General features: G+C 34.9%; 1 protein-coding gene across 1 annotated transcript in view; it reads left to right on the top strand.

Moving 5' to 3' along the window:
• ulk4 (unc-51 like kinase 4) overlaps window positions 1-19,589 on the top strand; it is a 330,407-nt gene that overhangs the window by 26,930 nt on the left and 283,888 nt on the right. Inside the window, exons 16-17 of the mRNA XM_056475236.1 lie at window positions 317-363; window positions 2,784-2,862. Of these exons, the coding sequence (XP_056331211.1) occupies window positions 317-363; window positions 2,784-2,862 (126 nt within the window). The remainder of the gene's footprint in view (window positions 1-316; window positions 364-2,783; window positions 2,863-19,589) is intronic.

Here is a 19,589-nt window from a genome sequence, read left to right as displayed (position 1 = left end):
CAGCTAAAAATAGAGCTTAAAATGTCACTCAAATGCAGTATTTAAATCTCATATTTGAATAGAAAATGAGGTGTATAACTGCAAAAAGATCCACATTTGGAGAAAAAAGAATCACCCCTTTCACCAGACTGATTACATGCCTTTAAAAACTACATATGCAAATATTTATATGTAGATGTCCTAAACAGATACTAACATCTAAAAATCTTTATTTTATTTTCATTGGACCTTTTAAAAAGCCTTACTGAATCTTATGGAGATAAAAAAATATATAAACACTTTTCATAAAATTCTTTTTCTCCTTTTTTTCTAAAAGTTTCCTGTGCTGGTTCAACAAATGCGACAGGCTCCAAACTGGGATATGTAAGTTTCATGGTTCCTCAGTACACTGCTACACTTATACAACTTAAAGGAAGAAGCAATATTAAAAATATTAAAAGAAATATTCAGAAATAAGACATCAAAATGCAGTGTGTTTTTTTTTTCCTCAAAGCAAACTAAATCAGTGTTTCTCAACCATGTTGCTGGAGGACCACCAGCACATTTTCTATGTCTCCTTACCCAAACACACCTGATTCAGATCATCAGCTCATTAGCAGAGACTGAAAGACCTGTAATGAGTGTAACAGACACAGGAGACATCCAAAACATGCAGTTCTGGTGGACCTCCAGGAACGTGGTTGGGAAACACAGGGCTAAACAATCTGCCATGCAGTGGGGTAAGTCAAATAATCTTGTTTTCAGCTTAACTTAACCAACTGGCAGATAATTGAGCTCATTTGAAGGAAAATCACACTTATTTTTGAAAACTCATTTCTGAAAACAAAACAATATATTTTGCTTGTCTATAAAATGCTTATTAATTTTAGAAATTGGATATTTGGATTAGAAATAAGACAAAAACTAAGAAAAAAAGTAAGATAAACATGATTTTTTTCTTTAGTGAAATATTTCTGCATTGAATTTCCCATGATGTTTTCATTTTTTGCAGAATTTACATTCATTTCACTTTGATTAACTACATCAGCTATTTAGTTAACACTATGAAACACAATAGAAGGTGACAGTGATGGTTTCAGTCTTGGAATGTGTGCTCAGTGAAATGCAGAGCCCGTCTCTCTCTCTCTCCTCTCTGTCCATTTTGGCTCAGTGGAAGGAATGATAGGCATGTGTCTCTGTGGCCTCTCACAGGATTACAGTCTCTGTCTCCACACTACAGTCACCAAGCAACCACTTCAGTTTTAAATGACACTGAAAACTAGCATTACACAATGCTCTGAGACGGAGTAAATGATGAGTGATGTGCTGGCAAAAATAGTCAAATACAACAGTAAACTACATAAGGTTATGTGTTACAGGGATTTTAACAGGCGTGCAAGTGTGGTGCAATCATTTATTATTTATCAATTATACTTTAATTGTATATTATTCCTAATTTTTAAAATAATTATTTAGTCAACCAGATTACATTTTAATTACAAATATACACTAAATATAATATTATTACCAAATGTGCTCACACCTCAAAATATATATATATTTTCGGACTCCTATGATGATAAAGCTGAATTTCAATGTTAAATAATTTTTTCAAGCTCATTTTAATAAATTTAATTGCTTTTAATTCTTATAGTTTTAATCAATCATTGTTTTAATGAAATTATAGTTTTAATATTATTTGAATGTTTTAATATTTACTATTGTTTTAATGAAATTATAGTTTTAATATTATTTTAATGTTGTTTTATTAATTATTATTGTTTTAATTACAGTTTCAATATTATTTTAATGTTGTTTTAATAATTAATATTGTTTTAATTACAGTTTTAATATTATTTTAATGTTGTTTTAATAATTAGTATTGTTTTAATTACAGTTTTAATACTATTGAATGTTGTTTCAATACTTATTTAATTAGTTTAAATATTTTTTTATGTTATCTTAATATTTACTATTGTTTTAATGAAATTGTAGATTTAATTTTTTAAATTAAGTTTTATATATAATTAATTAATTTAATAATAATAGTAATAATAATTATTATTATTATGATTATTAGGATTATGATTATTATTATTATTATTATTATTATTATTATTATTATTGTTATATAATTGTAATATATTTAATATTAATTTATGAATGCATATCACTTTGCAAGGATTTTTAGATGATTTTAAAATTTATTTGAACATTTATTTAAACAGAACAAATGAGCTTTCTGTCATTTACACATCTTGACCGTCAAGGAACATTAAAAATAAAATTCATATTATGCATAACGTAATTTTAATAAAATATAGTAGTAATAATAATAAAAAGGGAAAATAGTATGTTCATGGAAAAAAATGTTTTAAAATCATGGTTTATTATTTGATAAATAGTTTTTTAATGGTCATAAAATCTTTTTTTTTTTTTGGTGGGGGTGCAGAATAATGACAGCTGGTTTTAAAAATAAACCTAAAAAATTTAAAATAAATAGACCTTTTACATAGAATGTATATGAATATTATCAACTTCCCAATATTTTCTAATGAAGCAATGGTTAAAACTCCCTAAAATACATTAAAGACAATAACATTAACTATGGTTACAATTTAAATAACTGTTTATTTCATTGCCATTTATTCCTGTAACAAATTTGAAATGCTTATTTCTGCCTAAAGATATTAAAAAGATGGAACAAATGTCATCTTTATAGGTCAAATATGAACACAGTGCAACAGATTGAATGAAACAGCCTGATGAAAGTCATTTGATTCGTTCACATTTCTTTGTTTTAGAAGAAGCAAAGTGATGAGAGTGATCGGCCTGCTGGCGTCCCACTGCACAGAGCTCCGAGACCACGCTCCTGTCTCAGAGGTGAGAACTGTGTGTGTGTGTGTGTGTGTGTGTGTCAAAATCAAGATGGACAAGTTTGAAAACCACCAATCGCACCAGCAGGTGTCACTGCAGCATTGTTGTCCTTGCAAACCCTCATCTTCCACTCAGAGGAAAACAAGACCCAGTAAACAAAACCCATTTTTCAGCTCTCCATCCAAAGCACTTCAAATCCAGTAAAAGCCAAGTGAAATTAGCCTTTACATCTCCATCTCGGCCTTATCAAATACAAAGAGGAAAGACATCTCATCCGAACAGGTCTATAAAAGCTTTTCACTAATAATCAAAGCAGCACACTGATGTATTGTGCTAAAATCAGACAAAATCAAACATTCAGAGGCTTCCATTTTGCTAGCAACTTCCCCACCTCTTTGTTTAATGGAGATTTTTTTTTCGCAGTACGTGGACAGTGGCACAAAATGGCCGTCAGTCGAAATCTTGAGTTTGTTTCGCTCGTTTTCACACAATGCAAGCTTAAACTTCTTAGCTTTTCTCGGCTCGGCCTTCATTCGAGCTGTTCTGGGCTCAGTGGGTCGGTATTGATGCGACGGAGGCTTTCCTTGGTGCTCTACGGGGGGTTCTGTGTCTGAGCGGACCATCCTGTCATGGCGATTTCTTTCAGCGCTTCTTCTTTGCAGAGAAAATGCAGAGCTGCTTTCTTATGGTTCTTCTGCACTCTGGAGGGCCCGTCTAGATCATATATTGAACTTTAAGCTGAACAAATCTATAAATATTTACAGTTGAAGTCAGAATTATTAGCCCCCTGAATATTATTTCCCCAATTTATGTTTAACGGAGAATTTTTTTTTTGTTCAACACATTTCTAAACATAATAGTTTTAATAACTCATTTCTAATAACTGATTTCTTTTGTCTTTGCCATGATGACAGTACATTTTATTTGACTGGATATTTTTCAAGATACTAGTGTTCAGCTTAAAGTGACATTTAAAGGCTTAACTAGGCTATAGTTAGGGTAATTAGGCAAATTGTTTTATAACGATGGTTTGTTCTGTAGACAATCGAAGAAAAAAAAAAATTGCTTAAGGGTGCTAATAATATTAGATGGTTGCCGCTACATTCATTCTTCCATGGCGGGGTACCATACCAAAATTCATCCCACGGCTACATTACAGCTTCTCATTCAAAACATTCAGTCATTGTTTTCTTTAATAGCGGGTTAAATCGCACTAAAACGTATTAATGGGTAAGTCAATTATAACAGTGTGAACTTTTCTGTAATTGTAGTAGTGCTGTGCATTATTTGTTAAACTCTTTAAGATGACATGCTGATTGACTTACTGACTTTGCATGATGCGTGAGGCTAGCACGACGTAGCTTTCAGTTAAGATGAAAACAGTTTCCATAATTATACTTTATATAATTATATAGGTCTATGGCTCTGCATACAATGACTTTAGCCTCTTTCACACATACAGACCTTTCCGGAAAGAGAAGTTGTAACATTACCGGTAATTTGCCGGAATGCTGCTCTGTTTGAACACAGAAGGAAAATTGCCGGAAAGAGCGCGATCACGTTTAGAACGCGCTGACGTGAGACGTCTACTCCAGCCAATCAGAACACTCAGACGTTTGTAATGTCGTCAAATGTTTACAAATACAAGCGCAGCCGTTTAGAGGCCATTTCTACTTAATGATGTCAGAATTTACCGGCTTTTTGGAATGGATGTGTGAATGGTCCTTTGCGGAAAAATTCCGGAATGTCCTTGCCTGTGTGAACATCCCTTTTTTGAATTTAGCGGAAAAGTCATTCCGGTAATTTTCTGGATATTTGCCGGTATCACTGTGACTTTTATCTTGCTGGAGTTTATAGCCGTTTCACTTTACTTAAGAACGCATTAATGCCGCTCTGTAGGTCTATTGGAGACCTTCATAAATATTCCTAGCAAATCTAATAAATGTTGTAGACATGCACTTAATCGCAATTCAGCAGCGTTTATTTAAAAACACACAAGAAAATCTGCACTTGAGCAGCGTATATTTGAGGGTGTGCAAGAAGTTTTGTGCACAACCACTGCATGGTTCAAGTGACTCAATTCAGAACTTTATTTTTTTTTTTTCCTATTTTTCTCCCATGTACCCATGTATGTGTTAGCAGGAAAAAATCACATGGGTTCCGATTTACTCAAATCAGATTCAGGCCTTGTTCATATGTGGAAATTTATCCGATATGAATGAGATCCGTGCCCTCATGTCTGCAGTGTAAGCAGGTAGATCGGATTTTCACCTATCAATGCGAGTCGTGCGTCATTAAAAACCATAGCGATTAACATCAAGTATAACCATTTCATTTAGGAACAGACTTCAGCAAAGTCACAAACCTTAAATCTCATACACGAGGACAAAAACGCTTTTATATTGTCATATAGCACAAGTATTTACGCATGTTAACAAGGCGAGAGCTCAATATCCACCACGTAACCAATATAAACTAATATAAAACTACTGCATACATCACGTGTTTAAATCACGCCATGGACATTACATAAAACGCCTACTGGTTTTAAAAGGCCTAGATTAAAAGAAGATGGCCAAATGAGAACTTTTCTGTCATAAACTATAGTAAAACAACTTGTCAAAAAGAATTTAAAAATTAAACCCTGCAAACAGAATTAATACAGGAACGGAGGAAAGAGCGCTCTTTTATTATCAGCTGTCAGTCAGCGGCCGCTCTTATTTATTTAATTTTTTTTTACCTGTTAATAATGCCTTTGCTGTGTGCCGTGTAAATGCAGACAATTATATACGAGTCACTTTTAAAAGATAATGTAAGCCGGTCATCAAAAAAATCGGATACAGTCACAAAGATGGAATCAACACTGTTCTGCACTGTTAAAAATACAGTGTTTCACATAATTCTTTAATGTTGTCACAACACAAACCGATGAAGTTAACACATTTAAGTGGATTGAACATAAACTAATTAAGTTGTCCTCCAAAAAATCTCAAGAATTGTGTTGTTTCAGCTCATTTTAAATAAGTAGTTTGAACAAGCAGCAGAAATCTTTATTTATCTTTTATTTTTTTAACTCTCATTGACAATGATTAGATACTGTTACACATATCAGGACACCCAATCCACATGTGATCTGACTTTTCCATATCCGTAATGAGCCTTTTCAGTATGTGGTTTAATATCCGATATGTATCCAATATCTAGATGTCTAACTTACGTCAAAACATATATCCAGTTGCCACTGGAAATCCAAGCCACCATGAGAGAAGATCTAATGGCCTGATGATAAAAAAGATTAACAAGACAAGCTGTTATTTTATGTACAAACACGGCATATCCAATTTCGGGTTTGGGATTTATTTTACACATGCAGGGCACATTAAAGAGATAGTTCACACAAATAATAATTCTGTCATGTAACAATTGACTATGACAGTATTTGTTTTTTCTACTATGCTAGTCAGTGGTTACTGGTTTCCAACATTCTTCAAAATATCTTCTTTAGTGTTCAGCAAAAAAAAAAAGGGTGAGTAAATAGTGAGTACATTTTAATTTTGGATGATCTATCTCTTTTATATGCATTTAAGTATCTCACTGTAGAAAATGACTACAAATGTTTTTTGTTACTTCAACTTATTTTAGTATGTTAATAAGTTAAATTAATTAAATAATTAAATTTGTGTTAAATTAAGGTTTACTTTACTACATTGTTATACAAAGTTTAACGTAGTATTTTAGTCAGTTTGATTGATGTAAATTGAGGTGATTTAAGGAAGCAATATGTTTTTTACAGTGTGCTGTAATGTTTGAGACAAGTTTTTCAGAACAGCTAGGTCAACATATCGATGAAGTTATGTTATATCATTATTCAGGGTTTATAGATACAATTTTGGTTTACAGTTGAAGTCAGAATTATTAGCCGCCCTGAATTATTAGCCCCCTTGTTTATTTTTTTCCCCAATTTCTAAACACATTTCTAAACATAATAGTTTTAAGAACTCCTTTCTAATAACTGATTTCTTTTATATTTGATGACAGTAAATAATATTTGACTAGATATTTTTCAAGACACTTCTATACAGCTTAAAGTGACATTTAAAGACTTAACTAGGGTAATTAGGTTAACTAGGCAGGTTAGGATAATTAGGCAAGTTATTGTATAACGATGGTTTGTTCTGTAGACTATCAAAAAAATAAATTGTTTAAAGGGGCTAATAATATTGACCTTAAAATAGATTTTAAAAAATTAAACTATTTTATTCCAGTCGAAATAAAACAAATAAGACTTTTTCCAGATGAAAAAATATTATCAGACATACTGTGAAAATTTCCTTGCTCTGTTAAACATCATTTGGAAAATATTTTAAAAAGAAAAGAAAAAAAATTTAAAGGGGGGCTAAAAATTCTGACTTTAACTGTATATAACATTAGTTTGTTACACTGACTGACAATTTTAATGGGTGTCTTCTATAAATCATTGTTTTTTTTTATTTTTTAGGAAAACTTAAGTAAATAAGTCAATAAAATACTTGATGATGATGATAATGGTGATGATGATAATAATATATAATAATAAGAATGATAATATCAATAATTATGATAATAATAATATTAATAATAATAATAATAACAAATATGCTGTATTATATGTTCATTGTTTGGTGCTTCAAAACCCCATTTAGTTATTTTGACAGTTTGACAAACATCAAAACGTTTGTCTTAAGTATATAATCTGAATTATTCTGTTCTGGCAATTTATCATGGTTTAGCTGCTGCTGAGATAATCATATAGTGTGCGTTAAATGTTTTAGATATAGGCCCTCCATGTTGCTAAAAGCAATCACCAGTGGAAAAATTCTAGTTCTGAACATAGAATATATTGCATATATTGAATTATATTAAATATAATTTGCATTTATTATGCAAATATTAAACAGGAGTCCTGTTCTAAATTGATAGTTTAACTATTAGTTAAAGGTTCCTGATAGTTTCTGCACACTCAAGTGATTCTAAACTTCTGTTGTGCACAAAACTAGACATTTTGATGAATGCTGGAAAAAATTGCTGGTTTTATTTTTTTTCCAAACATGCTGGTTTTCCTTTGTGTTCAATAGAAGAAAGAAACTCGAACATGTTTGAAACAAGTGGAGGTTGAATAAATAATAACTGAATTTTCTTTTTTTTTAGGTGAACTGTCTCTTTAAGGGTGCTTTCACACTTGTAGATCGATTGTTTTGTTTCAAAACGGATTAAAATTGTGAAAATGTTGCACTTTTGTTGCAGTTCGCTTTCACATGGCACAGTTTTTAAACGGACCACACTCAGCTGTCATGAAACCTTCATTTTAATTTATGGTGATGAGCAATAAGACATCATGAGCGAAAAGCTGCACTGAAACATGAAATGCACATTTATCGGTAGGAATGATGGCATCCCGCCCTACCCATCATTGTTTCTTTATATACCCATATGTATTACTATTACATATCCATAATACTGTGTTATCTCCTGATTCATTAGTTCATTGGATTGTATTGCTTTCTTTCTACAATCGATCCGCTCCAGAGTTCGTTTCAATCGAGCCGAGATCGCCTTATTCAGGCGTTCTAAAACCAATTGCTTAGGCGTGGATGCGAGTGCGATTGCTGGATTCACGTATGCCAAACAAACCGCACTAACGGGGGAAGTGCACCAGGTTCTGAAACAAAAATCTTGGTGTGAAAGCACCCTAAGTGAATGTAAATAATCAAGGGGAGGAAACTGATAAAAAATATTTGCATAACTGGTCAAAATATATGCATAGCGCCTCGAAGGTAAAAAAAAAAAATGTAAATAATGAAATCATTTATTTATATATATATATATATATATATATATATATATATATATATATATATATATACACACACACACAATTAGGTCTATACATGTTTGACCATCGACTCAATTCTAACATTTTTGGCTCTATACACCAACACAATCAATTGGAAATGAAACGAACAAGATGTGCTTTAACTGTAGACTGTCAGCTTTAATTTGAGGGTATGTACAACAGTTTGCAAATGTGCCTTCCACTTGTTAAGGGTCCAAAAGTAATTGAACAGCATAATAATCATAAACCAAACGTTCACTTTTTAATCAGAATCAGAATCAGTTTTATTGCCAAGTGTGCTTCACACACACAAGGAATTTGTTTTGGCTACAGAAGCTTCCAGTGTACATAAAGTGACAAGTGACAACACAAAATATATCTGAAAAAATAAAATAATAATAATAAAAAATGATAAACATTAAACAGATGCGGTTAGTGAAGAAACCTGGATGTTGAGTTGTATGTACAGATTGTTATAAATATACCTGTATGTACAGATTGTTATAAATAATACTTGGTTGCAAATCCTTTGCAGTCAATTACAGCCTGAAGTCTGGAATGCATAGACATCACCAGATGCTGTGTTTCATCCCTGGTGGTGCTCTGCCAGGCCTCTACAGCAACTGTCTTCAGTCTTCCTGTGTTCTTGAGGTATTTTCCCTTCAGTTTTGTCTTCAGCAAGTGAAATGCATACTCAATCGGATTGGGATCAGGTGATAGACTTGGCCATTGCATAGCATTCCACTTCTTTCCCTTCAAAAACTTTTTTGGTTGTTTTTGTAGTATGCTTTGGGTCATTCTCCATCTGCACTTTGAAGCACCGTCCAATGAGTTCTGAAGCATTTTGCTGAATATGAGCAGAAAATTGTGCCTGAAACACTTCAGAATTCATCCTGCTGCTTTTGTCAGCAGTCACATCATCAATAAATACAAGAGAACCAGTTCCATTGAAAGCCACACATGCCCGTGCCATGTCAATACTACCACCATGCTTCACTGCTTAGGACCATGAGCAGTTCCTTTCCTTCTTCATACTCTTCTCTTCCCATCACTCTGGTAAAATTTGATCTTGATCTCATCTATCCATAGGATGCTGTTCCCGCACTGTGAAGGCTTTTTAAGAACTCTAATCTGGCCTTCCTGTTTTTGAGGCTCACCAGTGGTTTACATCTTGTGGTGAACCCTCTGTATTCACTTTGGTGTAGTCTTCTCTTGATTGTTGACCTTGACACACATCCACCTACCTCCTGGAGAGTGTTCTTGATCTAGCCAACTGTTGTGAAGGGTGTTTTCTTCGCCAGTGAGAGAATTCTTCAGTCGGCCACCACAGTTGTTTCCATGGTCTTCCAGGTCTTTTGGTGTTTCTGAGCTCACTAGTGCGTTCTTTCTTTTTAAGAATGTTCCAAACAGTTGTTTTGGCCACGCCTGATGTTTTTGCTATCTAATGGGTTTGTTTTTGGTTTTTTTTAGCCTAATGATGGCTTGCTTGACTGATAGTGACAGCTCTTTGGATCTCATCTTGAGATTGACAGTAACATTTTCCAAATGCAAATAGCACACTTGAAATGAACTCTGGACCTTTTATCTGCTCATTGTAATTGGGAAAATGAGGGAATAACATACACCTGGCCATGGTACAGCTCAGAAGCCAACTGTCCAATTACTTTTGGACCCTTAACAAGTGAGAGGCACATATGCAAACTGATGTAATTCCTACAGCATTCACCTGATTTGGATGTAAATAACCTTAAATTAAAGCTGACAGTTTGCAGTTAAAGTACATCTTGTTCGTTTCATTTCAATTCGATTGTGATGTGTATAGAGCCAAACATGTTAGAATTGTGTCGATGTGCAAATATTTATGGACGTAACTGTATATAATAATAATGTGAAAAAATATTTAGAAATGTTTCATGTCCTCTAATTCGATTGAATTTAAGTCTGAAGCAAAAAAATTGGACTCTGTTCATTATAAATGACATAAATTTCTGCAGCTGCTAAATTTGCCTACTAGCTTTGACCTTCGACAACTAAAATCCACTCGTCCAAACTATGCAAACATACTGCAGAATTAAACGTACATTTTAAATGACATATATATTATGAAAATAAAATATGGATTCCAAGCTGTAATGAGTGTCGTTGGAGCTGGAAGCTTTGGCAATAAGAGGCTCCTCATAAGTTTCTCCCACAGGCAGTATCCATCATCATCTAAGAGAAACTTGGGCTAATTCGTTGCCATGGCAACGTTAAAAGCCTCTATTAATAGAAATGTCGCACAGGGGCTTGATGCAGGAGCAAGGAAATGACTGAATTACAGGTAGAGCAAAAACGTCCCCTCTTAGAAAAGTTTTTTTTCTTGGACGTTTTCATCGTGCTTCCTTCGGTTAGCTTTTTTAATCCTCCCCGAAAGCCGCTGTGTCTGCGTTCACCATGAATACTTAAGCGCTAGTCTAATGAAGTAGTAAATTAATCATTGTCCTTGGCATGGCCAATCCCCCGTGCCCCTAGCCTAAATTCACAGTTACTCTCAGAAGAGCCGACAGTGTTTCCCCTGACCAATCCCATTACACACTGCTAAGAATTACAGCGCAGCCTCGTCTGAAGGAGGTACCACAGGGATGAGCCGCTTGCGTTTCTTTTCTCCCTTCTTTTTTGGGGGGCTTCTTTATTTGATGGTAAACCGTTTTCAGGAAAGTAATTTTAAAGTTACTTTTGCTATATATATTTCATAGCCAAATGTATTAAAAATCCAGATTCTGTCAGTGCATAAAGGCATCGCCATCTGCAGCGCCTGGTGCCGGAGGGAGTGAATATTTCAGAGTTGAATTTTAAGTGGCACACAAGAGTATCGGTGTGATTGGAAAGCAGCGAGAGAGTATCAAGGGCGTTGTGTTTCTTCTCGCTCTGCCCGCTGGACGTCTAATGCACAGTTTGACTGCATTTGTCTTACTGACTCAGGGAATGATATTGATCCATTGAGCTGCAATTGATCAGATCTGCATCTCATGTTTGTGTTCTTTGTCTCGTGCGGTTGATATTGTTACACTTAATTTTAAGTCACGTTAACTACTATGTGCTTGCATCAAAACAAATAAGTAGTGTACTTGTGTTCATATTGCAGAAGACTAACTGTGCGTTCACACTGAAGTCTGTCAAAGTTCAATCTGGCAGCAGTGGTATCTGCCTTCACAGCTCTGGTGGCGAGAGCGTCAAAATTCTTTACAAAGATCTCATATTCAAAGGCAGGGTTCATATGGTCATGGAAGACCTGGAAAAGTCATGGAATTTTGACATGGCATTTTCCTGACCTGGAAAAGTTTTGGAAAAACAGAAAAAACCCACAAGGTTTTGGAGAAGTCATGGAAATTACATTTACATTTAGTCATTTAGCAGAAGTTTTTGTCCAAAGTGACTTGAGCTGCGGTCACACTAGAGTTTGGGCTTGCGAAATTCTGTCGTATTGCGCTGTGAACAATATAAACATTATAAATTAAACTGTATAAATAATAATTTCTTATTTTAAGTTATTTTCTCTTGGTCTAACTGATGTGATTTCGCAGGTAAGAATTCACCAAACTTGAACTTTTGAGTGCAGTGAAATGCGAAACTTGTCGCACGTGCTTGCGTTTCTGGGGCCTCATGGACAAAGACTTGCGTTGAATTGATACGAAAACATTGCATATGCACAAAGCTGTAAATGTGCGTACGCAGTAAAAAAAAATCTGATGTATGAAACACTGCGTACGCGGATTATCACGCATATTCTCTTTGTACATCCGAATTAACGTGAAACTGAGCGCACGTGCACGAGCGCAAAAACCCTCCCTGCCTCCTCCTCCTAACAAATATATTAATGACTCCACTTTGGCTAAATTCTGTAAAGGGGCTGTTGCAGGATATCAGCAAATCACTTGCATTTCTGCATAAAAACATGCTTTTTAGCAAATTAAAATGTTGTGCTTTTTATCAAATTCATTTAACTATGGAAGATCAAGTTGTTGCGTGTGGAGTGGCTTTGCTCCACTTATCCAATATACTGTCATTATAGTTAGCATGAGATTCCTGAATTAAAAAAAAAGCACATCAGTAACTCGCCAGTAATTTAAAAAAAATGTATGTTTCTGTAAGAAAACATCATAAATAACTGGAAATCTGGCAACCACAATATTAAAACCCTTAGAAACAACTGTAGAAGGAACCAAAGTTCATAGGACTGTGTTCTCTGGAATCCTCTCAAGCGGTGGACTTTTCGATTGCTTTCCGTCAAACCGCGTCTTAGCTCTTTACCATTAACCTCCTAGAGCTTAGTGGCCACATAGGTGGACAGCACATTTGAGCTCCTAAGTGGCTATTTAAAATACTTTGAATGTTTTATATTTTGTTACAGACATACAGTGTCATCCTGCAACTGTTTTGCAGCATATGAAATGTCCCCGACGCTATGTTTAACTGTCCAAAATGGGCAAAAAAATGTTGTTTTTTAACTCTCTGATAGTCAGAACATGTTCAAAAAATATGTATGTGTTATCAATGCATCAAAAACATTCAGGAAAAAGTGTTTTATGTAAATTCGGACCACGAGTCCACACATATATGGACATCATTTTTCTCTAAAAGTACATCATATCAAAAGATATAACTTAGGTTTTTATTCTAATTAGGTTCTAATAAGCCCAAATAGCAAAGAGAAATAAAAAATGCATGTAAAAAACACCTTGGGCCTTCAGAGGTTAAGTTGAAGCATCATAGCTCATTACCATTAAGTTGACTTGATTTCAACTGGCGAAGACGCTCATCGCCGCCGGGCTCCCATTGAAAATGAATGACTTCCAGCTACTTTGACTCTCTTGCTGCCTTCGGTGTGATTATCAGCATGATTCTAGTTCTAATTAGCGTGTTGTTAGCGTGATTCTAGTATGAATTAACATGTTATTAGCATGATTCTAGTACAAATTAGCATGTTGTTAGCATGACTCCAGTATTAATTAGCATGATTCTAGTATGAATTAGCATGCTATTAGCATGATTCCAGTATGAATTGGCAAGTTGTTAGCATGATTCCAGTATGAATTAGCATGTTATTAGCATGATTCTAGTACAAATTAGCATGCTGTTAACATGTCTCCACTATTAATTAGAATGATTCTAGCGTGAATTAGCATGTTGTTAGCATGATTCCAGTATAAATTAGCATGTTATTAGCATGATTCCAGTATGAATTAGCATGTTGTTAGCGTAATTCTAGTATGAATTAGCATGTTGTTAGCATGATTCTAGTACAAATTAGCATGCTGTTAGCATTATTCTACCTAAAATTTGCATGTTGTATGCATGATTCCAGTATGATATAGCATGTTATCAGCATGATTCTAGCATGAAATAGCATGTTGTTAGCATGAATCTAGTGTGAATTAGCATAATATTAACATGATTCTAGTACTAATTAGCGTGTTGTTAGCATAATTTTAGTACAAATTAGCATGTGGTTATCATGTTTCTACTACAAATTAGCATGTTGTTAGCATGATTCCAGTATGAATTAGCATATTGTTAGCATGATTCTGGTATGAATTAGAATATTATTATCATGATTCTAGCATGCATTAGCATCTTATTAGCATGATTCTAGCATGGATTAGCATGTTGTTAGCATATTTCTAGCACGGATTAGCATCTTATTAACACGATTCTATCACAGATTAGCATCTTATTAGCATGATTCAAGCATGGATTACCATTTTATTAGCATGGTTCTAGCTTGGATTATCTTGTTGTTAGCATGATTCCAGCATGAATTATATAGATGGATGGATGGATGAATGGATAGATAGATGGATGGATGAATGGATAGATAGATGGATGGATGGATGGATCGATCGATCGATAGATAGATAGATCATAAAGAAAGGTGGATAGAAAAAAAAGGATGGACAGACGGACGGACGGATAGACAGATAGATTAAAGCAGATTGAAAAAGATAGATAATAAAAAAGTGTAACCAGAATTTTCAAATTTACAGAAGGCTACATTTTAAACTATAGTATACAAACACATGAGCTGTGATGAGAATAGTTATTGCAGTTTGTGCTAGAAAATTTTATTTCAAGTTTCTTTCACTGACTAGTTTCACTCTACTCCTGAAAATATATTTATATATATTTAAAAAAAAACATCGTAATGAGTTGTATTATTTAATATGCATGGCATGACAAAGTGACATTGGTGACATCAAACACAGTGTTGATGAGAGCTAATGCACTGCAGATATACACACAGAGACAGCTGCTCCTTAAACATAAGACCCTATTAAAGTGCAAATCATGATTACAGCTAGGAGATTAAACATATAAAGCTAAGAGAGTTTGGATTAGCTTTTGTTTGTATTAAGGATAGGTTTGATTTCCGGTGGCACAGTGCAGCATTAATTATGTTTAATGCATATCTTTGATAATGAGCCAGCTAGAGCTCAGGTAGCATCAAGATTAGCATCTTCAGTCTTACGTTCATGGATTCTTAAAGAGTTAGTTCACCCAGAATTTAAAATTGTTATAAGTTACTCACCCTCATGATGTTCCAAACATCTTTGTTCATCTTCAGAACGCAAATGAAGATTTGAGCGTTCCCTCATCCTCCATAGATAACAATGCTTCTGACTCATTAAAAGACCATAAATGTATCAAAAATCTGTTGACCCGAGTTCAATTCCTGGCTCGAGATCCTTTGCCGATCCTTCCCCTCTCTCTGCTCTCAATGCTATCCTGTCTGAAATCTCCACTGTTCCATATCATAATAAAGGTGCAACCCCCTAAAAATAATTATATATGTAAAAATAATAATAATAATAATAATATCAAAAAGCAGACTACTGTATATGTCTTCAAGCTACAAAAGTATTCTTGTAGCTTGAAGACATATACAGTAACAAGATGATTTTTTTTCAACATTCTCCTCAGTGTCATTATACTGTAGGGCACTCTGTGGTGTGTGAGTGGTGTGATCAGTGGTCATGTAGTAAGATTTCTAGACCATACAAATTAATGAAATCTTACGCTGGGCTCACACCAAATGCTGAATTAAGTATTTGTGTAAAGTTACATGCAAAGTTGATGCAGATGCGCAAAAAAACATGTCCTAACTACAAGCAACACACCGCAATGTCACAACATGCAACAAAAGGTATGTTTCCATGTTAAAAGTAGTTTATTTTATAAAAGTAGTTTATTAATTTATTAATTATTAATGTTTATTAAATGATGATTATTTCTGCGATGTCGCTGCTGAACAACAGCATAAACTACTATGACAACAATTACCTTAGGTGCTAATAATGTGCTTTATTTCATGTTAAACGCTACTAATGTGAGTTTGTATACTGTTTAATGTGATATGAATTGCCATTTACTTAAAGCGGCAGCAGATGTTTTATCTCAGATCTTAAAATCAAAAAAAAAACTTAGCAAACATTGGTTTGTAAATGAACGTTATAACTGCAAACTAACAGATCACTCAGCTTTTACTTGTAATAATGTTAAAGAGGTTTAATATGTACATGTATTACAAACCTTACCATTACAATTCCAGTGCAGTGCACTATTCTGAACTTCTGAATGGCTCTGGTATTTAAATATTTCAGTCATGTCACATCTTGTGTGGATAAACCAATTGCTTATCATTGGAATCTTGTTGCTTGTTCTTAGGACATGGTGTTACTGCCACGGAGCCTGAATAATGTGGAAAATGTAACATTAAATGTATGACAGGTGCAGAATTTGCATTTATTGTGTCTTCTGCGCAAGTTCAAAGAATTAAACTCGAGTTAAGGAAAGACATCAGGCGAGAAAACTAGAGTAAGTGACGTGGTGCTCTGAGTTTTGGTGTTAACCCAGCATCAGAACTTTATGGTGCGTTCACACCAGATGCAGATAAAGCATCAAGCTCGAGTTATTTACATGTTAAGTCAATGCAAAAAAGCGAATAGACATCCTGCATCCTGGCGTAATTTGTACGAATTGATGGTTTTGTCGTGCCTAACCTGTGAAACATTCAAGATGGAAAATCTGAACTTTAGCGGACGTTCCTGCCACATAAACCAATCAGGAGCTTGTTCTAGTAAGGACGTGATTATGACGTATAGCGCCTGTTATTGGTGTCCCAAGGGGAAATCCCGCTGCTGACACCGGATGGCAGCTTATCATACTGGGCTCGGCTCAGTCTGATGCACCGTTGAAGCTTCCATCAGTTCCAGATCCAGGTACTGTTTCTGGAGGAGTTGATGAACTCATGGAGATTGGTGCACCTCTGAAAGAATCTAGTGGACTCAGACATGGTGCCGAACGAATATACGCTGTTTTTCAGCCTTCCTAAAGCACGTAAAGCTTAGCTACTCTCTCAAAAAAATCCATGTTAACCAAATTTGACGCACGAATGAAGCGAGTAAATTTAAAATGTTCACGCGTCTATTTACGCACGAATAAGCCGCGTCTGGTGTGAATGCCCCAGTATGGGTATTGAAAGTGAAATTGTACACTATTCAATTAAATAAATACATATTTTTGTTTAATTAAAGTAGTAAATTCATAATTTTAAGTATAGCTAATTTCAATGTTTGAACTATTTAAAGAAAAATGGGTTCTGATTGGCTGCCAGTGTTTTTTTAAACCAGATTTTAAAACATAATGTTCATCAATGCTATTAATATGATAGTTGTGTGGTGTACAGCCTGCTATAGCTTATGAACCCATACCCAATGTCAGACCTGAGGATTTAGTGAGTTGGAATCCTGCAGCGCTCCTCGTTCTTCTCCAGCATTCCATCTTTGAGCAGCTTAAACCTTCTAATACCATGCTATCGGTGTGTGTGTCAACGATAATGATGTTTTCTAATGCACTATATCATGTGTATGGTGATGCGGATAATAGCGGCACACTCTAGAAGAGAATTTGTGTGTGCACGCGTGTGTTTGTTGATGATAATGATACGTTCTAGAGCAGGCATTACTTTGCATGCGCGGCTGAATAAGACAGCTTAGCCTTGTTTGTTTCTTCCCATGTAACGGAATCATCGCTGCGCATCTCTCGCTGCCAAGACTCATCAAACGCAGCCGCCAACATCTGTTCCCTGCAAAGTCATCACTTATGAGACTTTAACAGTCACGGGGCCAAACATGCTACATGGTGCATTTGCATAGCACCCTGCTGAGAGACTGACTGCAGAGAGAGAAGCATATATACTTAGACGAGCAAGTCACAGAGAGAGAAGATAATAAAAAGTAGAGGTGCACGATGTTGGAAAAAAAACGTTCGTTGTTACGTTTAAATTTTCAGCGATTTATATTGCAATATTTCCCAAGATAACTTAATAATTCATAATTTTATACTGATTGGGATGATTTTTTGGGGAGAGTGCATTTGCATAAAATATTATAAACCAATTACAAGCAGAGATAAAGTAAATACACAGAAAACAATAGAAAGGTAGAGAAATAAAAAATAAAGCTGTATGCTGTTTTTTGTGTATAGTGGTCCATCGTTTTTGGCGGGAGTTACCTTCTAAAAATAACCCGCAATAAACGAAATCTGCGAAGTAGTAGCTTTTTTTTTATAATTATGATAGATGTTTAAAGGCAAGGCAAGTTCATTTATATAGCACATTTCATACATAGTGGTAATTTAAAGTGCTTTACCTAAACAGGAATAAAAGAGACAAGTATAAGACAAATAAAAACATTAAAATGTGTTAACAGGTTGTAAAAGAATGGAAAAAGTAAAGAAAGACATAATAGTGTGATCTGTGGGACGTAGCACATTGCTCATTCAGTAAGGGCACAGCTAAACAATTGTGTTTTAAGTCTTGATTTGAATGTGTCTAATGTTGGAGCACATCTGATAATTTTGGCGGGCGTAATAGCTGAAGGTGGATTCATCTCCTTTGACTGAACTCTTGGAGTTCTAGTTTATATGATCCTAAAGATCTGAGTGATCTGTTAGATTTGTATTCAGTGAGCATATCTGTAATGTATTAAGGTCCTAGGCCATTTAGTGATTTATAAACAAGTATTAATACTTTAAAATCTATTCTGAACGTAACTGGGAGCTAGCGTAAAGGTGTGATGTGCTCTGATTTTCTGGTTCTGGTCAGAATCCTGACTACAGTGTTCTGGATGAGCTGCAACTGTCTGACTGTCTTTTTGGGAAGGCCAGTGAGGAGTCCATTACAGTAATCCATCCTACTGGTGATAAAAGCATGAACAAGTTTCTCACTGGAAACAAAGCATCTAATTCTTGCAATGATTTTGAGATGATAGTATGCTGATTTAGTCACTGCTTTGACATGACTACTGAAACTCAGATCTGACTCCAGAATCACACCTGATTCTTGACCTTATTTTTTTGTTTTTTGACCCTTAGTGCTAAGGTACGGATTCACTCACCTCATCTCTGTTCCCCAACGCAATGACTTCAGTTTTCTCTTTGTTTAACTGAAGGTAGTTTTGGCATATCCAACTGTTAATTTTATCAATGCATTGGCAGAGGGTGTCAATGGGGCTGAAGTCATTAGGCAGCAAGGCTAAGTACTGGCATAGTAACCTCTCCCTTCAAGGTAAGATCTGAACCATTGGAGGACTGTCCCAGATAGCCCAGCCCATTTCTCCAGCCTATCCAGAAGTATGCTGTGATTGACAGTGTCAGATGCAGCACTGAGATCAAGCAATACCAGCATTGTTAGTTTGCCTGAATCCATATTTAGGTGAATATCATTGAATATCATTGATTTATAAGGGCACTCTCTGTACTATGATAAAGCAGATGAAAATTTTCTAAACATTTTTAGAGCTTAAGAACCTGGCTGTTAACCTGG

This window comes from Danio aesculapii, chromosome 16, assembly GCF_903798145.1.
Source record: "Danio aesculapii chromosome 16, fDanAes4.1, whole genome shotgun sequence".
Lineage (NCBI taxonomy): Eukaryota > Metazoa > Chordata > Actinopteri > Cypriniformes > Danionidae > Danio > Danio aesculapii.
This window is presented reverse-complemented; position numbering and strand designations above follow the sequence as displayed.